Source organism: Pristiophorus japonicus, chromosome 5 (genome assembly GCF_044704955.1).
Source record: "Pristiophorus japonicus isolate sPriJap1 chromosome 5, sPriJap1.hap1, whole genome shotgun sequence".
Lineage (NCBI taxonomy): Eukaryota > Metazoa > Chordata > Chondrichthyes > Pristiophoridae > Pristiophorus > Pristiophorus japonicus.
This window is the reverse complement of record NC_091981.1, coordinates 44,829,621-44,851,511: the sequence shown is the minus strand read 5'-3', so window position 1 is coordinate 44,851,511 and position 21,891 is coordinate 44,829,621. Positions and strand designations below refer to the sequence as shown.

The following is a 21,891-nucleotide window of genomic DNA, read 5'->3' as shown; positions in this document are numbered from 1 at the left end:
GGGACCGGTGCAAATCGGACAGTCTGCACCTGGGCAGGACCGGAACCAATGTCCTTGGGGAGTGTTTGCTAGTGCTGTTGGGGAGGGGTTAAACTAATATTGCAGGGGGATGGGAACCTGTACAGGGAGAGACAGAGGAAAGTAGAATGGAGGGCAGAAGCAAAAGATAGAAAGAAGAAAAATAAAAGTGGAGGGCAGAGAAACCCAAGGCAAAAATCAAAAAGGGCCACATTACAGCAAAATTCTAAAGGGGCAAAGTGTGTTAAAAAGACAAGCCTGAAGGCTCTGTGCCTCAATACGAGGAGTATTCGTAATAAGGTGGATGAATTAACTGCGCAGGCAGCAATTAACGAATATGATATAATTGGCATCACGGAGACATGGCTCCAGGGTTGACCAGGCTGGGAACTCAACATCCAGGGGTATTCAACATTCAGGAAGGATAGACAGAAATGAAAAGGAGGTGGAGTAGCGTTGCTGGTTAAAGAGGAAATTAACGTAATAGTAAGGAAGGACATTAGCTTGGACGATGTGGAATCTGTATGGGTGGAGCTGCGGAATACCAAAGGGCAGAAAACGCTAGTGTGAGTTGTGTACAGATCACCAAACAGTAGTAGTGAGGATGAGGACAGCATCAAACAAGAAATTAGGGATGTGAGCAATAAAGGTACAGCAGTTATCATGGGTGACTTTAATTTACATATAGATTGGGCCAACCAAACTGGTAGCAATACGGTGGAGGATTTCCTGGAGTGTATTAGGGATGGCTTTCTGGACCAATATGTCGAGGAACCAACTAGAGGGCTGGCCATCCTAGACTGGGTGATGTGTAATGAGCAAAGACTAATTAGCAATCTTGTTGTGTGAGGCCCCTTGGGGAAGAGTGACCATAATATGGTGGAATTCTTTATTAAGATGGAGAGTGACACAGTTAATTCAGAGACTAGGGTCCTGAACTTAAGCAAAGGTAACTTCGATGGTATGAGACGTGAATTGACTAGAATAGACTGGCGAATGATACTTAAAGGGTTGACGGTGGATAGGCAATGGCAAACATTTAAAAATCACATGGATGAACTTCAACAATTCTACATCCCTGTTTGAAGTAAAAATAAAAAGGGGAAGGTAGCTCAACCGTGGCTAATAATGGAAATTAAGGATAGTGCTAAATCCAAGGAAGAGGCATATAAATTGGTCAGAAAAAGCAACAAACCTGAGGACTGGGAGAAATTTAGAATTCAGCAGAGGAGGACAAAGGATTTAATTGGGAGGGGAAAAATAGAGTATGAGAGGAAGCTTGCCGGGAACATAAAAACTGACTGCAAACTTGTCTATAGATAGATGTAGTCCTTACTACTAGGGGGATCAAGGAGTATGGCGGGAAAGCAGGAATGGGGTACTGAAGTTTCATGTTCAGCCATGAACTCATTGAATGGCGGTGCAGGCTCGAAGGGCCGAATGGCCTACTCCTGCACCTATTTTCTATGTTTCTATGTTTCTCGGCGGCTTGTGAACTCAGAGGAGAGAGAGCATGATGTAATCTCCTCCAGGCCCACATCCCCCCGAGATGTCTGCGCTCCTCTAATTCTGCCCTTTTGAGCATCCCTGATGATAATCGGTCAACAATTGGTGGCCGTGTCTTCCGTTGCCTAGGCTCTAAGTTCTAGAATTCCCTGCCTAAACCGGTCTGCCTCTCTACTACTCATTGCTCCTCCAAGCTTTTGGTCACCTGCCCTAATTTCTTCTTATATGGCTTGATGTCAAATTTTTTGTCTCATACTACTCCTGTGAAGCGCCTTGGGATGTTCACTACGTTAAAGGTGCTATATAAATACAAGTTGTTGTTGAGATGGAGGTTGAAATCACTGAGGATGAGAAGTCGTTCGGTGCAGAGAGGAAAGTAGTGAAGCTGTCTCGGTAATAACATTTTTATGGTACTTAGTTGGCAGTAGAGAACGAGAATTTTAAATGAGGGTTGAGAGGGGTGGAATAAGGTGAGCTGCTCAAAGGTGGAGTAGGGGGACAGACCAAGGTGTGATTTGCTGATGAGAGCCACACCGCCACCATGGCGGTCTGAGTGGAAGGTATTGCCAGGTGGGGAGTCTTCATTTAAGGGTAAGGCATCATTGTCCCTCAACCAAGTTTACGTCAGGGCCATGATGTCGACGCCATCATCCACGATAAGCTCATGGATGGCAAGGGCCTAGTTCGCAAGTGAACGAACATCCTGGAGGGAGATGTGGAGAGGGTCGGTGATGGCTGACCCACTGCCAGCATCCACGGGGTCAGCGCTGGGGGTGGTGAGTTGTACGGGGAGGAGATTGGAAAAATTAGCCCCCAGTGGGCGTGCTGAATGAGAATGTTGGCGAGAGAGTAGGATGTGACAGTTGGGGACCCTTCGTAGGATGCCAAGAGTGGCACAAAGGGAAGCTGTAGACTTGTCAAGGAGGGAGTCAAGCCTGGGATGGCAGCAGGAGAGTAGGAAGGTTGAAGAGTAATGAAGGATTGTGGTAGGGATTTGGGAGGGCAGAGTATCTGAGAAAGGAGAGACGAAAGGAGGCATGACAATAGGAGAGAACGGTCAGGGAGGGATAAAGAGAAAAGGAAAGAGGGGGAAACAGTGGAAAACTATTGAATGGCTCGGGTCTGGAGCAGCAGCCAAAGTGCGTACGCAAATGGACAGGGGAAAAGCTCAGGTTACATAGGCCTGTTTAAATGTAGTAGTTAATGGGATACAATAGTAGGGAGACCAGGGTCAAAGTCAGAGGTCCCATGGAAGGACAAAGCTGACATGAACAGGGTGGGGTCAACACGGAGCATTGACGAATCGCTCTCCAAAGCAGGCGAGTCCAGAAGCTATTTGAAGTGTAGAGAGTTTGAAGATGTGCTGTAGGAAGGAGAGTCGGTAGTGGTGCAGAAAGATGATGATGGCGTTGACACAAGTTTGTAGATTGCCGTATGCAGCAGCCAATGACCAGCAAGGTTGAAAGCCGGTAGAACGAGTGAACCAGCAGAAGCCAGCTGAGCTGAAAAACCAATAGAACCAGTTCAGCAGAGACACGGCCCCAGTTAAAAGGAAAAATAACCTTTAGCAGCAGAGATGGAGAAACAGCAGGTGGTCTTGCAGTATAATCCAGTGCAGAAAAGTAGCGGTGTAATCCAGTGTAGTTCAAAGCAGAAACGTAGTCTAGCGATGGCCCCCGAAGTCCAGGAGATTGGAAACCAATTTGACAAAAGAATGCGGAGCAAAGACTTAAAGCGACTGAAAGCAGGGCAAAGCCACAACCGATGAGTCAAACTGTCTAGTCTGTAGAGCAACAAAGTCCTGTTCACGAGTGAAGGAAATCGAGTTTCTTCAGAGATTGAGCCGTTGCAAAGAGACAATGAAACAAAGGCACACCAGGGGATGGGCAGTGGGCTCCGCAGGCTTTGAACTTGTAGCTTTAAACTTTTAGTTTGGGCTGAAAAGGCTTTTCTATCAGAGATAGGATAACTTAAGCAGTGGAAGAAAAGAGATTTGGGGAAGAAGGGCAAAGGATGGTCATGGATGACCACGGATACAGTTGAGCAGGTCAGAAAAGAGCTTCCACCCCAGGAGCCATCTTGAATCGGGTTGCTTTGTCCTGGATGGTGTTGAGCTTCTTGAGTGTTGTTGGAGCTGCACTTATCCAGGCAAGTGGAGAGTATTCCATCACACTCCTGACTTATGCCTTGTTAATGGTGGAAAGGCTTTGGGGAGTCAGGAGATGCGACACTCACCATCATCATCATCATAGGCAGTCCCTCGAAATCGAGGCGGACTTGCTTCCACTGTAAAAGTGAGTAAATATCACTTTTAGACACTCACCACAGAATACTCAGCCTCTGACCTGCTCTTGTAGCCACACTAGTTATGTGCTGGTCCAGTTAATGGTGGGCAATTTGGCAATGGTAATACTATTGAATGTCAAGGGACAGTGGTTTCCTTTTGTTCTTTATCCATCTCTGTACTCGCTTAAAACATGTTACATCACTAACTTTTTCCAAGGTCATCAGTAATGCCAACCCCACCATCTCATAAATCATAAGATAAACTCTTAAAAATCATGAGATTTGGTAAAAAATCATGTTGCTTTTTTTTGGTTTATGAACCACATTAGTGGCTTTATTTAATCTCTAACAGATCACAACTCTTTACAAAAACTATATTACTGCATCTGAAAATGCTTTACCAAAAACATTTTAAAAGTCCTACCTGTTATCAGCACCCTTCATCTGTCTCTGCAGCTGCCAACCAAAGGTATGTTTTGGGGAAAAAAATCAACCTCCCATGGAGACAGGATCATCCCAGTTGTTGTGTATCAGTAAAGCATGCACTCCCATGTTCCGCCACCAGGGAGCGCATCCCCTGAAGTCCCAAGGTACCACAGCATCCCTTGGGAGCACTGTATATAAACCGGCCCCTAAGGCCTGGTCCTCACTCTGGAGTGTCTTAATAAAGACTGAGGTCACTGTTACTTTAACCTCCCTGTGTGCAGTCTCATCTGTGTTAGGAACACAACAACTGCCGATGAGTATACGAATCCAACGCAAAGATGCAGCAAACTGTGGGCATCCTGGAGAAGTTCTTCGAGGGTGAGGACTGGGAAGCCTATGTCGAACGGCTAGACCAGTACTTTGTAGTCAACGAGCTAGACGGAGAAGGAAGTGCTGCAAAAAGGAGAGCGATCCTCCTCACGGTCTGCGGGGCACCGACATATAGCCTCATGAAGAATCTTCTGGCTCCGGTGAAACCCACAGATAAGTCATATAAGGAACTGTGTACACTGGTTCTGGAGCATTTTAACCCGAGGGAGAGCGTGCTGATGGCGAAGTATCAGTTCTATACGTACCAGCGATCTAAAGGTCAGGAAGTGGCGAGCTGCAGGACAATGTGAGTTTGATGGCTACCTGGAGCAAATGCTCAGAGACTTTTTTGTACTGGGCATTGGCCACGAAACCATCCTACGAGAACTTTTGACTGTAGAGACACCGACACTCAGTAAGGTCATTGTGATAGCACAGGCGTTTATGTCTACCAGTGATTACACCAAACAAATCTCAGCACACAAGTGCTAGCAATGTTCATAAATTAGCTGGAACTGTGTTGCGAGCAGAAATGTACAGGGCAGAAACCACGAGTCTGCAACTGCCAGCAGGCCTCAGGTGACCCAGATGACTCAGAGTCCGCAACAAAGGATGGATGCAAGGCAATTGGCACCTTGTTGGCGTTGTGGATGCTTCCATTCAGCCTATTCATGCCGCTTCAAAGGGTATGTTTGCAAGAGCTGTAGAACAATGGGGCATCTCCAACGAGCTTGCAGACGAGCTTCAAGCTCTGAAAAACCTGCTAACCACCACGTGGCAGAGGAAGATCGGTCCATAGTGGATCAAAGCAATTTCGAGCCTCAGAGAGAGGAGGCAGATGCTGAAGTACACGGGGTGCATACATTTTCGACGAAATGTCCACCTATAATGCTAACTGCAAAATTGAATGGCTTACCCGTAGCCATGGAACTGGACACTGGTGCTAGCCAATCCATCATGAGTAAAACGATGTTTGAGAGACTGTGGTGCAACAAGACACTCAGACCAGCCCTGAGCCCCATCCACATGAAACTGAGAACGTACACCAAAGAGCTTATCACTGTCCTTGGCAGTGCCATGGTGAAGGTCACCTACAAGGGCACGGTGCATGAACTGCCACTCTGGATTGTGCTGGGCGATTGCCCCACACTGCATGGAAGGAGCTGGCTGGGCAAAATCCGCTGGAACTGGGATGACATCCGAGCGCTATCACATGTCGATGAGGCCTCATGTACCCAGGTTCTTAACAAATTTCCTTCCCTTTTTGAGCCAGGCATTGGAAACTTTTCCAGGGCGAAGGTGCAGATCCACTTGGTCCCAGAGACACAACCCATTCACCACAAGGCGTGAGTGGTACCTCACATGATGAGGGAGAGAGTGGAAATCAAGCTGGACAGGGCATCATCTCCCCAGTGGAATTCAGCGAGTGGATCAGCCCAATTGTTCCAGTACTCAAAAGTGATGGCACAGTCAGGATTTGCAGTGATTATAAAGTAACTAGTAATTGTTTCTCGCTACAGGACCAATACCCGCTACCTAAGGCAGACGACCTATTTGCGATGCTGGCAGGAGGCAAGACCAAGCTTGCCTGACTTCGGCCTACATGACGCAGGAGCTGGAGGAGTCTTCGAAGGGCCTCACCTGCATCAACATGCACAAGAGACTGTTCATCTACAACAGATGCCCGTTTGGAATAAGGGTCGGCTGCAGCGATCTTCCAGAGAAACATGGAGAGCCAATCAAGTCGGTACCAAACATGGTGGTTTTTCAGGACGACATATTGGTCATGGTTTGGGACACCGTCGAGCACCTACAAAACCTGGAGGAGGTCCTCCAGCGACTGGATCGCTTGGGGTTGCGGCTGAAGAGGTCGAAATGCATCTTCATGGCAACAGAAAGAAGTGGAGTTTTTGGGGAGAAAGATCGCTGCGGACGGCATTCAGCCCACAGACGCCAAGACAGAGGCTATCAGGAACGCACCCAGGCCACAGAACTTCATGGAGCTGCGGTCGTTCCTGGGACTCCTCAACTATTTTGGTAACTTCCTACCGGGGTTAAGCACCCTCTTAGAGCATCTACATGTGTTATTGCGTAAAGGTGAGAACTGGGTATGGGGGGAAAAAAAAGTAATTGCTTTTGAGAAAGCCAGAAACATTTTATGCTCCAACAAGCTGCTTGTATTGCATAACCCATGTAAAAGGCTTGTGCTAGCATGTGACACGTTGTCGTACAGAGTCGGGTGTGTATTACAACATGCTAACATTGCGGGGAAGTTGCAACCTGTCGCCTATGCCTGCAGGAGCTTGTCTAAGGCCGAGAGGGCCTACAGCATGATTGAGAAAGAGGCATTAGTGTGTGTGTGTTCGGGGTAAAGAAAATGCATCAGTACCTGTTTGGCCTCAAATTTGAGCTGGAAACCGACCCCTCATATCCCTGTTTGCTGAAAACAAGGGGATAAATACTAATGCCTCAGCCCGCATACAAAGGTGGGCACTCGCGTTATCAACGTATAACTATACCATCCGCCACAGGCCAGGCACCGAGAACTGTGCGGATGCTCTCAGTCGGCTACCATTGCCCACCACGGGGGTGGAAATGGTGCAGCCTGCAAACTTGTTGATGGTCATGGATGCATTTGAAAATGATAAATCACCTGTCACAGCCTGCCAGATTAGGACTTGGACCAGTTAAGATCCTCTGCTGTCCCATGTAAAAAACTGTGTACTGCATGGGAGCTGGGCCAGCATCCCAGTTGAAATGCAAGAGCTAATCAAGCTGTTCCAGCGGCGAAAGGAAGAGCTGTCCATTCAGGCAGACTGCCTGTTGTGGGGTAACCGCGTAGTGCTACCCAAAACGGGCAGGGAGACGTTCATCTCGGATCTCCACAGCACCACCCGGGTATAGTAATGATGAAAGCGATAGCCAGATCCCACGCGTGGTGGCCCGGTATCGACTCTGACTTAGAGTCCTGTGTACGGTAATGCAGCGTGTGTGCTCAGTTGAGCAACGCACCCAGAGAGGCACCACTAAGTTTGTGGTCCTGGCCCTCCAGACCATGGTCAAGGATCCATGTCGACTATGCGGGCCCGTTTCTCGGTAAAATGTTCCTGGTGGTGGTGGATGTCTTTTCAAAATGGATTGATTGTGAAATAATGTCGGGAAGCACCGCCACCGCCACTATTGAAAGCCTGAGGGCCATGTTTGCCACCCACGGCCTGCCTGACATACTGGTCACTGACAACGGGCTATGTTTCACCAGTGTCGAATTTAAAGAATTCATGACCCGCAATGGGATCAAACATGTCACCTCGGCCCCGTTTAAACCAGCCTCCAATGGGCAGGCAGAGCGGGCAGTACAAACAATCAAACAGAGCCTTAAACGAGTCACAGAAAGCTCACTCCAAACCCGCCTGTCCCGAGTACTGCTCAGCTACCGCACGAGACCCCACTCGCTCACAGGGGTGCCCCCAGCTGATAAAAAGGACATTTAAAACCAGACTCTCGCTGGTTCACCCCAACCTGCATGATCAGGTAGAGAGCAGGCGGCAGCAACAAAATGTAAACTATGGTCGCGCCACTGTGTCACGGGAAATTGATCTGAATGACCCTGTGTATGTACTAAACTATGGACATGGTCCCAAGTGGATCGCGGGCACGGTGATAGCTAAAGAAGGGAATATGGTGTTTGTAGTCAAACTGGACAATGGACAAATTTGCAAAAAGCACCTGAATCAAACGAGGCTGCAGTTCACAGACTGTCCTGAACAACCCACAGCAGACACCACTTTTTTCGAGCCCACAACACACACCCAAAGGATCAACGACACCACCCCGGACCAGAAAATCGAACCCATCACGCCTAACAGCCCAGCAAAACTAGGTTCACCCAGCAGCCCTGCAGGGCCAATAACACGCCAGTCCAGCGAGGGCACAGCCAACACACCAGAACAGACATTTGTACCGAAGCAGTCCACCAGGGAAAGAAAGGCTCACGACCGCCTCACCTTGTAAATAGTTTTCACTTTGACTTTGGGGAGGGGAGTGATGTTGTGTATCTGTAAAGCATGCACTCCCATGTTCCGCCACCAGGGAATGCATCCCCTGAAGATACAGTGCTCCCCAGCATCCCTGGGGAGCACTGTATATAAGCCGGCTCCCAAGGCCTGTTCCTCACTCTGGAGTGTCTTAATAAAGACTGAGGTCACTGTTACTTTAACCTCCATGTGTGCAGTCTCATCTGTGTTAGGAACACAACACCAGTGAACATTGTTGCGATTGGTGATGTGAAAATGTTTATCTTCCCTTCAGCTGAAACATGTTCTTCCTGATGGGAACACTGGCACCCTTACAGGTATAACCCTCCACTGCCCGCCTACTCACTGCATAGCTGCTGACTGTTACAAGGTTTTTTCCTTCCCCTCTGCTGTTTACCGGCCTGTCTACGTGAACCTCTGGATTATTCCTCTATTATCCAAATATATGGGAGGGCTGCTGTCATATCCAATTAGCAAATTACAACAAGAAGAGTGCTCTGATTGTCCTTGGGCAATGCTACTTTGATGGATATTGGCATATAAAGTCACTTCAGATAACTGGGCATGTGGGCTTACTTACAGGAATGACTTTTATCACTGGACTCAAGAAAACCATCTGGTGCAGACGATAAACTTGAACGCCCTCCTCTTTCCTGTCCCCCCATCCATCTATATCAGTCTCCTCCCTTCTCCTTCTCTTCTCTTTCCTTCCACCGCTTTGTCTCTCTCCCTTTTCTTTTTCTCACATGCCTTTGGTCTTGCTCCCCACCACTGGTTTCTCTCTTCTGCCCCCTCCTTCCATTCTCTCTCCCTCACATTTCTGTCAATCGCTCTCCCCTGTCTCTCTGTCTTTTCCCCACTACCTCTCAGTTTCTTTCTCTCATCTCTATCTCTCCCTTCCACTTCTCCCTGTATCTCACTATCTCTTGCTCTCAGTGTCTGTTCCTCCCTCCATCTCTCCCAACGGCCGCATCAATCTCTTCCTTTCGCATCTTCAACCCTCTCTCCCCTTCCACTGGTCTCGATTTCTTTCCCCCTCCCCTGCGTCTCATCTTCTAGCTCTCTCGCTGTACCCCCATCTCTCCCTATCTCTCACATTCTTGTCTCTGTACCTCCATTTCTCTCTCTCTCCCATTCCTCTTGCTGTACCTCCCCTACAGCCACACTCATCTTAACATTAAAAATTTGCTGCCGGGAAACTGGAGCTCTGTCATGCGTGTAAACATTAGTACCCTGAATGGGGAATGCTGCCTATGGCCCATTACCCACCATTCATGGAATCACATTAATTAATCCTAGCTGTTCCCAGGAGATCAGTTCAAGATGTGTGTTGTCTTTGTGCACTTTTACCGATAAGTCAGTTCGATGAAAAAATGCCAGAGAGGAGCAGGAACCTTGGAAAAAAAACAGACGCTTCCAGTTCCAGATTAATGCGCAGTACGCTTTTGCGCAGCTTCCGGTCGTTGGCCGCAATCATTCGGTTCCCTATAAAAGTAACTTTGTGATGTGAACTTGCTTGATGGGAGTGTGCATCAAAGGATTGGAACACTGAATCAGCAAACTGATTAACAATTGATTCTGCAATCTGTATTGTCCGGCAAGGCTCCGTGCTGTAGCACAGCCTTGCAACATTTATCTTGTAGTGTCAAACCAGAAGCTGGTTGTAAAGAATTGGGCTTTCTGCAAAGCCAATGTGCTGGTGGAATGAAGCAGGCAGCCATGTACACCCACCAAAGCGTGCGCTGCTGATCCTGAGATGTTTTCTGGGGTCAGCAAATTTAAATATTACATAATAGAGGTCTTTGAAATTATAAAAGGTTTTGATAGAGTAGATACAGTGTGTTTCCACTTGTAGGGAAGAGCAAAACTAGAGGCCGTCAATATAAGATAGTCACCAAGAAATCAAATGGGGAATTCACAAGAAACCTCTTTACCCAAAGAATGGTGAGAATGTGAAACTCGCTACCACAGGGAGTGGTTGAAGCGAATAGAGTAGGTGCATTTAAGGGGAGGCTAGACAAGCATATGAGGGAGAGGGGAATATCGGGTTATGCTGATAGTTAGATGAGGAAAGACGGGAGGAGGCTCGAGTGGAGCATAAACGCTGGCATGGACTGGTGGGGCCGAATGGCCTGTTTCTGTGCTGCATATCCTACATAATTCTAATCCTATGCTTGCGCAGAACTCTCACTGTGAGTAGAACATGGTTCATAGCTACGTGAGCCTACAATATAATTCTTGGCTGCATTCACATGCCACGGTCCAGGATTCTGTGGCCATTTTCCTATGAATTGGAGCCAGACGTGAGCTCTCTTAAAATACATTTTCAGCAGAAGAGCCTAAAAGTGGTTTACTGCTCCATACAGTCCCAAGCAGTCGTGAGATGTTTTAAGTACTGTTTTGAAGAGTTCTCAAATAATGTCTATTCGTTAGCAATGTCTGGTCATTCAGGAGATATCTAGCACCTTGGTATCGACAATTTTTTTTCTTCTCTGATTTTTGAAAATGAACAGACAGCAGAAAGACTGGGGAAGAAGCAACCTCTGTGCTGGTTGTTAGTCTCTCTCCCAGTTACCAGTCCTATCGTCTTTACATTAGGATAAGATTTCATGAAGTAGGCTAGTGGGATGTGTGTTCTTTATTTTATTAAAAGGGGCCATGCACACTGAAGCAATACAAAGTAAAATGCAGTGAATCAATACATTTTTCAGCACTTTAAGAAATATTCAATATTTAAAAGAAGTTTCAAATGTGAATATGCAGGTGTTAAAGCTGAGTTACCTTCCTAACCTCAAAAATGGGAAAACTGCCTCAGCACATCCACAAATGGCTCAGCAAGCCAGGGAAGGGGCATTGAGGGTCTCATACACATCACTCCAGCTTTGTGCAATGGGTCAACACTGCAAGAGCGGTCCTCTACCCACAGGGGCCAGGAGGTCCTCCAGAAAGAAAGTTGTGGGAGTACATCACTAAGGCAGTCACTACCAGCAGTGTCAACCCCCCCAACATGGCTCCAAAGCCCAAAGAAGCTTCATGATCTCACCACTGGTCAAGTTCAGTGAATGCATCTTCAAAAGCCATCTCCTACCAACTGCACCACTAATCTCACACACTGCTCAATGCACGAATCCCAATCACGTACCTACCAACAATATGTACTAATCATGAGGCATATCTCCCATTCCTAGCCTCACCTCACCCCCTTGGAGGAAATGGTGCAGGCCATTCTTGGCAGGAGCATAGTTAAGCCCTTGGCCAGTGGCGGGGCTAAAAGGATACTGTCCTGTATCTAGATATGTTTACTGGTTGTACTATTACATATGATGTGCCACCAGAGGGCGCTACTATGGGAAACTTGTACACCAGCTGTATGGTCACTAAGGTGTGCCACCAGAGGGCACTGCAGTGAGAGACTTGTAGGTTACCTGTACAGGTGTGCCAGGTATGTGTGAACCTGTTAATACGGATTCTTTTCCCTCAATCTGGTTCAGCGAATTCACTGAGTCGAACACCGTTGCCGCTTATAACAAAGCAGACTTTATTAATTGTTTCACCGGCCGGGACTTATCAGAATGAAGGAATGCTCTCCTTTTAGAGTGCACCCACTCCCTACGGACAAGTCCTGTTACAATGTAGGGGCGCAACCGTTATACATTTTCAGTACATGATACAATTTGAGTGACATTCAGTTCAGCCTATCCCCTTATGATCCCTCCTTCCCTTTGTCCACTCATGAGCCGACATCTGGCCCTCCTGGCCCAATTAGGTATGGGCTGAAGTTATGTGTCAGCAATTGTTTTTACACAAAGAGCCTTTCAGAGCCTTTCTCACCCTTTTATTGTTTCAAGTTTACTGGTGTGACTTAGCAAGACCTTGAGCCAGTCTGTTATTTGTGCCAATGTTGTAACATTTGCAGTCTGACATTCTTAAGGCTATTCCTCCATGAATCCTTTGTTCAATTTCACTGTCTCTATACATTTTCCCACATTCTCAACTTCAATGTCTCTATACATTTTCCCACATTCTCAATCCTCTGGAGTTATATTAAATGGACGACGGTCACTACAGTTCAAGAGCAATACATTGCCTCGTGGAGTCATTATCAGAGCATTTAAAGACACAATTGGTGACGAGATTACGGACCTTCACACGAAAATGGCTACCTTTGGTACGTTGCAGCAGTTCGCCGATGGTGATGATTGGGACGCCTTTGTGGAGAGGCTCGACCATTTCTTCACAGCAAACGACCTAGTAGGCAACAATCCGGCCACACTGATAAGCACAGAGCTATCCTGTTAACCAGTTGTGGGCCCACCGTCTATGGCCTTGTCAGGGACTTGCTGGCACCAGCGAAGACAACGACCAAGACGTATGAAGAGCTTGTAACGCTGATCCGAGAACAACTCAAGCCCAAAGAGAGCATCCTCACAGCCACCCACCGACGGCCCGAAGGCCAGGAAATCGCGAAATATGCTGCAGACCTCAGGAGGCTAGCAGCACTGTGTGATTTTGGCGAACACCTCACCGAAGCGCTGCAGGATATCTTTGTCATTGGAATCAGCCACAAGGGCCTTTTTCACAGGCTACTATCTGCGGATACCACAGTCACACTGCAGAAGGCCATCACCATGAGCCAGGTATTCATGACCTCGACCTGCGACTCATCCTCAGGACTCAAACCCGGCAAGTACTGTACACAGACTGGCGCCTTTTAGAGGCTGGACGGTAGAACGTGAATCTCCTCAGGGGAGAGAGAACAGGCCCCCGAGTCCCTTAACTCGGAGACCGCCGAGGAGGGCTAATCGGTTAGCACCATGCTGGTGTTGCGGAATGAATCACAGGGCTCCAGTGCCGTTTTAAGGACTATGTGTGTAAAGGCTACAGCACAAAGGGCCACCTCCAGCGAACGTGTAAAAGAAAAATGACTCACTGTATTGATGAAGAGTCTGTAGATGGCCATGAATCCAGCACGGAGTATGAAGAAGTGGTCAGAGAGGCAGCTCAGCCCCATGATGAGGTATGTTTACCTGCATCACAGAATGTTCCCTGTTGAGGATGGAAGTCGAGATAAACGGCGTTCCAGTCTTCATGGAAATGGACACGGGGGCGAGCCAGTCAGTAATGAATCAAGAAGCCTTTGAGAGGCTATGGGACAATCAAGCTGAACGACCCAAGTTGGTCCCGGTTCAGGCAAAGCTGCGCACCTACACCAATGAACTTATCCCAGTCGTTGGAAGTGCGGATGTAAAGATACTCCATGATGGCGCTGTGCACAAGTTACCACTGTGGATTGTTGCAGGTGATGGACCAACACTACTCGGAAGAAGGTGGATGAAGAAGATCCATTGGAGCTGGGAAGATTTCATCCTTCCAGCGATCGACGTCCCCCGTGCTCAGAGGCAAAGGAAGCCCCCACCTGAGGTTGGATCCGGCACCAGAGAGCAGATTAGCACAGCACCTGAGACACAGACCGCTCAGCACGACTGCGTGGAGGTGATCCAGCTGAGACGACCCGAACGCACCTTCCAGGCTGCAGTGGTAGGACTCCGGAGGAAGAAAATCGGATCCAAAGGCGACTTCCCAGCCTCGGTGGCAGAACCCGGGGAGAAGAGGATCACAGCAGTCGACATCGTGGATGGAAGAAAGCTGGCACGCAAACCACAAGGTGAAGCACTGAAGAAAAAGATGGCGGCGGCCAGACCACGAGGTGCAGCACTGATGGAGCAACACGTGGCACCCAGCAAAGATGATGATTGGGGTAAAGATAGCAAGACTCTCTTAAAGGAGGCCAACAACCCACCACACTTAAAGGGACAGTTCCACATTCTCAATCAATGTAATAGCATCTGTGAGTTAAATGTAAAGCTTGTAATTGATGATCAGAGTTTTCTACATGTAATAAGCAAAGAAAAGTCGTGCGATTGCGATCGGAACTACAGTTTATCTACAGTAAGTAATGAAACATTGTGCGATGTAGGATTTCAACTGTATTCAGATAATGTAGCGAGCAAACACCCATCGGGAGCACACAAGTCCAGCGGGCTACCCAATGCTGTAGCCTGCATCCCTGGGACCAGAGTGATGCACCACGGAGTGTGGCCACAAGCAGCTAATATAGACAAGCTGCAGAGCAAGTGATCTTAGGAGGGCAATGGCACCGGTATCGATACCCTGCCCCTGATCGGCTCCACCTCTCAGGCATCCGATGACACCAACCACCACGAGCCTGAAAGAGCAAACTGCGCTAAGGCGCAGCCTCCAGACCCTATCGCCACCAAGGCTACACCCAGGAACGAAGGGTCACCTGCAATGGTTCTCCCAAATGAGACCAGGACCAACCAGGATCCCAAACCAAATAACGCTCAGGCAAGCGAGTCAGCAGTTCCCTGTGCACTGCTAGACAACTGCTCCTCAGGGAGCAGCAGCAACCCGGGGCATAAGAAAAGGACAGGGAGGTCACAGGCATCTGTGAAGCTGCCCGACGCTAGGAGCAATGGCAAAGGCCCTGAGAGCAGGCAACTTGAGCCAACCGGATCCCCACTGCCAGCACTTGGCACCGCGCCGCCACCAGACTACCTGGACACCATCCAGCAGTTCTGGAAATAGCTTGTCCTCATGCACTGGTGCTGACACCAGTACTGATTCCAAGTACGTATCAAGAATGTATCTCACCAGTCAAATGTACTTGCCTCACAACTGTACCACAAATGTAAATGCAAATTTTTTTTTTCTGGACTTGAATGTATATGAATGTAATAAGCCACCAGCCATAATCTATATGTGGGTGGGGGGGGAGAGAATGGAGTGGTCATGGATGCACAAACAGAAACCACCAACACCACCTACTCACCCAAGATGGAAACGACCCTCTAAGCGTCAACCAGATAGAGCTAAGCCCAGAGCACAGTCAATGTATGAAGGCGATTTGCACTAAGGACATGGGGGAGAGTGATGTCATGCATCTAGACATGTTTACTGCTTGTACTATTACATATGATGTGCCACCAGAGGGCACTACTATGGGAAACTTGTACACCAGCTGTATGGTCACTAAGGTGCGCCACCAGAGAGCACTGCAGTGGGAGACTTGTAGGTTACCTGTACAGGTGTGCCAGGCCTAATATCACTCTGGAGTTATATTAAATGGACTAAGGTCACTACAGTTCAAGTGCAATACATTGCCTCGTGGAGTCATTATCAGAGCATTTAAAGACACAACAGATATAAAGATATCCTTTTACGCTATCTTCCTTCTAGCATGCACCTCTTGCTTTCCCACCCACCCATCAGCAAAACTCCACCCTTATGCCTTCCTCATTTCACACATCGATGAAATGTAGCCTGCCCAGCCAGTGGGTCAACAAGAAGAGACAGCCTGCCCAGCCAGTGGGACCGCAAGCAGATGATTCCATCACGGATATCCCGGCCACAAAGGAGCTGTCTGGGATGTATCCTTCCATCTGATTCCTCCTCTTCGGCTTCCTCCTCCTTTGTGTCTTCCTGTTCCCTCTGCAACCGGATCCTGTAAATGTTAAATGACAGCATAAAATGCTGGAAATACTCAGTTGGTCAGGCAGCAAGCCGATCTGAGACGTTTTTCTCTCCAAGGCTGTTGCTTGACCTGCTGAGTATTTGCAGAAAGTTCTGTCTTCTCAGAGGCCTTCATTTACCATCCGAGCTCTTTCAAACGTCCAACAGCACTCTCTACACACTTAAAAAACTTTTCACATCTATTGCAGCAAGCCGCCACTTCAATAAAATTTTAAAAAGCAGTCCAAACCCTGACATTCAAACTTACCCGAATGATGTGTGTGTCCCTTTAAGAGCTGCAGACATCGCCACTGTCAGCCTGCTTGCATTAGGACCCAGCGCTGAGTTCAGCACTAGTCGTAGTTCGTGTTGGTGACATTAAGTTGGCATTGCATGCCGATTGATGTCACCACACCGCCATTTTTTCCCAGGGTGCTGCCGGTTACCGGCAATGCAAAGGAGAAGAGAAATAGGATGGCCATCGCGGGAACTGCCACCAGTTGGTGAAAGAACGATGGCCGTCATTTTATCGCCATTTTATGGCACTACGGAATGGCAGTAAGTAGATGAATTTCTAGCCCATATGCTTTGTCAACCATGATGTAAATTACCTTGCATACTAAACCAAACGATGCCCCAGCTAGTATTAACATAGACCACCTTCGGAGAAATTAAAGGAGTACATGTGCGTAAGATGTGGAGACCCTGTCCAGATCACAAAGGAGTTTTGTGTTCCACTCCCATGTCCTGCTGGCTCACTAACAGATACAGGCGCTGGGAGTCAACTTCCATAAAAAAGCATGCAATCAGACTATTTAAGTCAGTGACTGAGATCTCTGAATCCGAGTAGATACCTGCAACAGACTTGAAGTTGCAACCGTATCTGACCGATTGTGCAACTTGACACAAATATGGAGGTTTGGCTAAAGTGATGAAAATGTTGCTCCAGTCATAAAGGAGTAAGAACGAGCCAGATTCCTTTGCTGTTGTGGAGAGCAGACTCTGGTATTCAATTAGCCATCCTGGAAGAGCATTAACAAACCAAGCAGATATGAATGCTTAACTGCAGTGTTAACTTTATATCTTGTTATTGATAATTAACGTTTCAATGCATGCCAAGCACTGTATTCTTACTAAAACTACTCAAGCAGCCCATTCTCTATATACAATTATTGAAGATGAACTTACTTGGATTTTAAAAAGCAATTATCCAATGTGCTGGGAGCTTGAAGCCTGAAATGATATTGGCAAAGAGCCAATATTATCTTAACAGTTTCACAAAGTTTATGGCAAACTCTAGAGCAAATACCAACAATAATCTTTGTAAAAGAATTCTCTGTTATCAAACCAAATGCTGGCAGAAATTGCAAAAAGGGTTTTTTCCATAAGCATCACCAGAGTTTTGAAAGTACACCGAGTAATTTTGAACTTTGCGTTCTTGTCACTTTAACATTTGTCAGTCTGAAAAATGGAACATGATAAAAACAGACTATTGTAATTAAATAGCTGAGGCACTTCTCAACATAAACTCTGCAAACCTTACAAAGCAACCCACACTCCCCCACAAAAAATAATACTCCTGCTTTTGTTCTCTAAGGCTACTTACAAGAGACAAAGAGATGTCTGCCTCCAGCCAATACAGTGACTGTGGTAAGTCTTTTTCTGTTGTTCCAAACATGTTAATTTAACAGTGTATATATTTGTACTGCACTTTTTTTGACAGACAAGCCTCACCCCCATACCCGTACTGCACTTTTTTTGACAGACTCGTCTCTGTCAAGCCCCCCCCCCCCCCCCCCACCCCTTCCTCGAATCATTCCCTCCACATGGTACCAAGAAGCATGTCCTGGCCCCAGCTCTGGCTCTCCCCCTCCCCACCCGACTCTGACCTCTCATGGGGGGACGAGAGCGGCGGCCGAGAGTGGCAGCCGGGGGACCGAGGCGGCTCATGGGCGGCTGAGAGCAGCGGCAGGGGGGCCGAGAGGGCCCGTGGGTTACCAAGAGCGGTGGCGGGGAGGCTGAGAGCGGCGGCCGGGTGGTCGAGAGGGCCTATGGGCAACCGAGAGCGGCGGCTGGGAGGCCGAGAGGGCCCGTGAGCAACAGAGAGCGGTGGCGGGGTTCCGAGAGGGCCGGTGAGCGCCCGAGGGCAGCCGAGAGCGGTGGCGGGGAGCCGAGAGTGGCAACGGCGGGCAGAGACGCGGCGGGGGGCCGAGAGTGGGTTGGAAGCGAGAGAGACTGGTGGATGCGGGGTGGGAGAGAGACACAGGTGAGGGCGGATCGGAGGGGAGAGGTGGAACTTGGGGAAGACGGATCACTTTCTTCAAACCCCCTACAAGGGACATTGTTGGCGTGGATGATATCCAGAAGTCACGACACTGGGCCATTTCATACCCAATAAACCTGTTAACAATCCATATACAATGCCTGCCCTATCCAAGGTTGGGGGGGTGGGGGGCGGTGGAAGGATGCACTTGCGCAGGGGTAAGGCACTTTGGCTGGCTCTTATCTTCTGAGGAACTCTGTATCGCTTCAAGAAGTCAAAGTGGATTGAGTTACAATTTGCAAAGTTAGACCTTGGCATGGGCGGTTTCAGTTACATATTCATGTGAAACTTCATGGTGTGGCTTATCCTCCAAGGGGACCAATCATAGACAAAGGGTGGAGTATGTCAGCCATTTTTGCAGTACCAATAAGCACATCCTTAATTTAAAGCACAGAATAGATTGCTTGATACAGCCTCCTTTTCTTTTCAATTTGCCTGCTTTGAATCTGTGACCTTATAGTGATGTCGATAAAAAGGAGTGATTCAAAGTTATGCCATTTGTAGAGTACTTGGTTGCTGCTATGTACTTGAATTGGCGATGGCTCTTAAATAAGCTGTATAATGGCATTTAGTGAAAAAAGATTGCGATTGTTCGGTCCTGATATAATGGCCCAAAAATTGCGGTCGGCAGCGTAACGACGGAGTACGTCACCGACCTACAAAAAGAATACGTAATTATCTCGTGCGAGGCCCAGAACAGAGACTTGCTCTTCTGTGCGCAGAGTCCTGTGCAGTGTATGACATCACGAACGCCAGGAGTGCAGCGTACAGCCAATGCGCAAGGGGAGAGATGCAAACAAAAGCTGTCAAAACTAAGCTCTACCCACAGAGACTTCTTTCATGCTCTTTCATTGAAATTACATTTTAAAAACTTTTAGTTAAACTGTTACTTGGACGTATTTCATATATCAGCATTTTGTTTTTTTTTCATCCAAACTCACAATTTATTAGTCCCTATGTATACAGCTTCCTGTTTTGATACTCAGTAAATATCTAACAATGTTTTATATCTACTACAAGTAATGTTGTAGAACTTCAGAAAGAGCTTCTCAGCCATATATTCAATATTAATTTTCAGGATTAAAATATATTATTCAGACCTTATTTAGACTGGTAAATGTTAATTCAGAAATTCTTGAAGGGATGTAAGTGCTAACCTGGATGGTGAGGGAAATACATTTTTCACTGGCCATTCTCGGCTGTTGCTTTTCCAACTCAACAGTAATTTCAGTGAATTGATCTGCTCTATAAAACCATTTAAATATATTTTGTGTCGTTCCTGGTCAGGTTTTTCCTCACAGTATACTGTGATTGTCCAGTTACACATTAAATCAAGCCATCAACTATAACAATTTCATTCTTGTCACTCATTCCACTGGTTCAATTTGCTTTTAGTCCTTGACTATGACTCAATTAATTTTTCAATCTGAGCCTTTAGGATGAATTTCTGTGGCGGTTCCATAACTTGACCTTTGTTAACTTCGACGGAAGAGCTGCAGAAATCCCAGAAACACATTGTAAGCACCACTTAGACTTTGTCAGAGATTCCGCAGCTCTTCCGCTGAACTTGCATAAGATTGTAAATCCACCCCATTACAATTACATTTAAAATCTGTTTAATTTTATGTATTACCTATACACATACATCTTTTATTTGTACCAGTTACTGATACACAAGTCTATAGATTTGTGACTTAAAGCACCAATAACTTCCCAATTAATGTACTTTTAAAATTATGTTCCTGATCATATTTGTAGATGGCATGATATTACTTAATGATATTTAAATATTTCTTTGTCACTTATATATAACTTTTATCATATTATTGTACAGTAAAGATTCAACACCCACTATGTTAAATTAAACTTAAAATTTAATGTGGCCATGGTCCTTTTAAGGATCCCAGCTTAAAATGTGTCATGAATGAGGTCACCAAACCCACTTCATTTAATTGGGCCGGGTAACGCGCTGGGCGGGCTTAATAAGCCCCATTAAGGTAAGTTCATTTTATACAGTGGGATGGAGCCAGCAGTGCGATCAGGACCGGCTACGGACACCGGCCGCACTAGACCTGCCGCGGTCTCTGTATTTCTAAAGGCTATTTTTTCATGAGCAATCAATTTAATTTTCAGAATCTAACTGAAAGTAAAATAAAGTATGCTAAATAACATGTTCACATGATACTTGCAAAAATAACTTTAAAAATCTTTAACAACTGTTAGAGTTTACGGTGTACCATGTCACACTATATATATATATATATAATTGAAAGACACAACCGTTTGAACTTTAATTGACGGACAAAAAAGGTTTCCTCCACAAAAACATACATGCGGTTCAGACACTTGCACTTTATAAGGTTTCTACCAAGCAATTGAAAACTAAAGATATTAAACATTGCAAAGAATAAAGGTAGAAGGTAACCAAAGTTGAAAGGTCATGTTTGTTTTTCTTCTGAATAAATAAAAAAGTCCAGTTTTACGTTTGTATTCTCTTTCTTGCCCCAGTCAATATACAGTTAATTTGAAGGTCAATATTTCTCCTAGCTTGGGCAGTGATTAAGGAGAAGTATTAAACTAAGCACAGAGATCTAACAACCTGGCTTCTTAACAGTTTCTAATTACTTCTGATCACTGTACTGAGCACCTGGATTCTCTGTAAACAGATTGCTGAGACAAAGTGAAATTACTTCTACAAGGTAGCTTATTGCATGGTGCTCAACTGCCTTCCCTGCCAACAAATTACCTTGTTGGATGTTCATGCTAATTTGAGCTTTCACATGCATAAAAGTAAGAGGAGGTGCAACGAGACCTGGGTGTCATGGTTCATCAGTCACTGAAAGTGGGCACGCAGGTACAGCAGGCGGTAAAGAAGGCAAATGGCATGTTGGCCTTCATAGCTAGGGGATTTGAGTATAGCAGCAGGGAGGTCTTAATGCAATTGTACAGGGCCTTAGTGAGGCCTCACCTGGAATATTGTGTTCAGTTTTGGTCTCCTAGTCTGAGGAAGGATGTTCTTACTATTGAGGGAGTGCAGCGAAGGTTCACCAGACTGATTCCAGGGATGGCTGGGCTGTCATATGAGGAGAGACTGGATCAACTGGGCCTTTATTCACTGGAGTTTAGAAGGATGAGAGGGGATCTCATAGAAACATATAAGATTCTGACGGGACTGGACAGGTTAGATGCGGGAAGAATGTTCCCGATATTGGGGAAGTCCAGAACCAGGGGACACAGTCTTAGGATAAAGGGTAGGCCATTTAGGACTGAGATGAGGAGAAACTTCTTCACTCAGAGAGTTGTTAACTTGTGGAATTCCCTGCCGCAGAGAGTTGTTGATGCCAGTTCACTGGATATATTCAAGAGGGAGTTAGATATGGCTCTTACGATTAAAGGGAT

General features: G+C 46.7%; 1 protein-coding gene across 5 annotated transcripts in view; it reads left to right on the top strand.

Moving 5' to 3' along the window:
• Window positions 1–21,891, top strand: part of LOC139263792 (uncharacterized protein C7orf57-like) — a 194,314-nt gene that overhangs the window by 9,868 nt on the left and 162,555 nt on the right. For all 5 annotated transcript variants that reach the window (XM_070879848.1, XM_070879846.1, XM_070879845.1 and 2 more), the window contains exon 2: window positions 17,767–17,819. In XM_070879848.1, coding sequence (XP_070735949.1) covers window positions 17,767–17,819 — 53 coding nt within the window. The remainder of the gene's footprint in view (window positions 1–17,766; window positions 17,820–21,891) is intronic.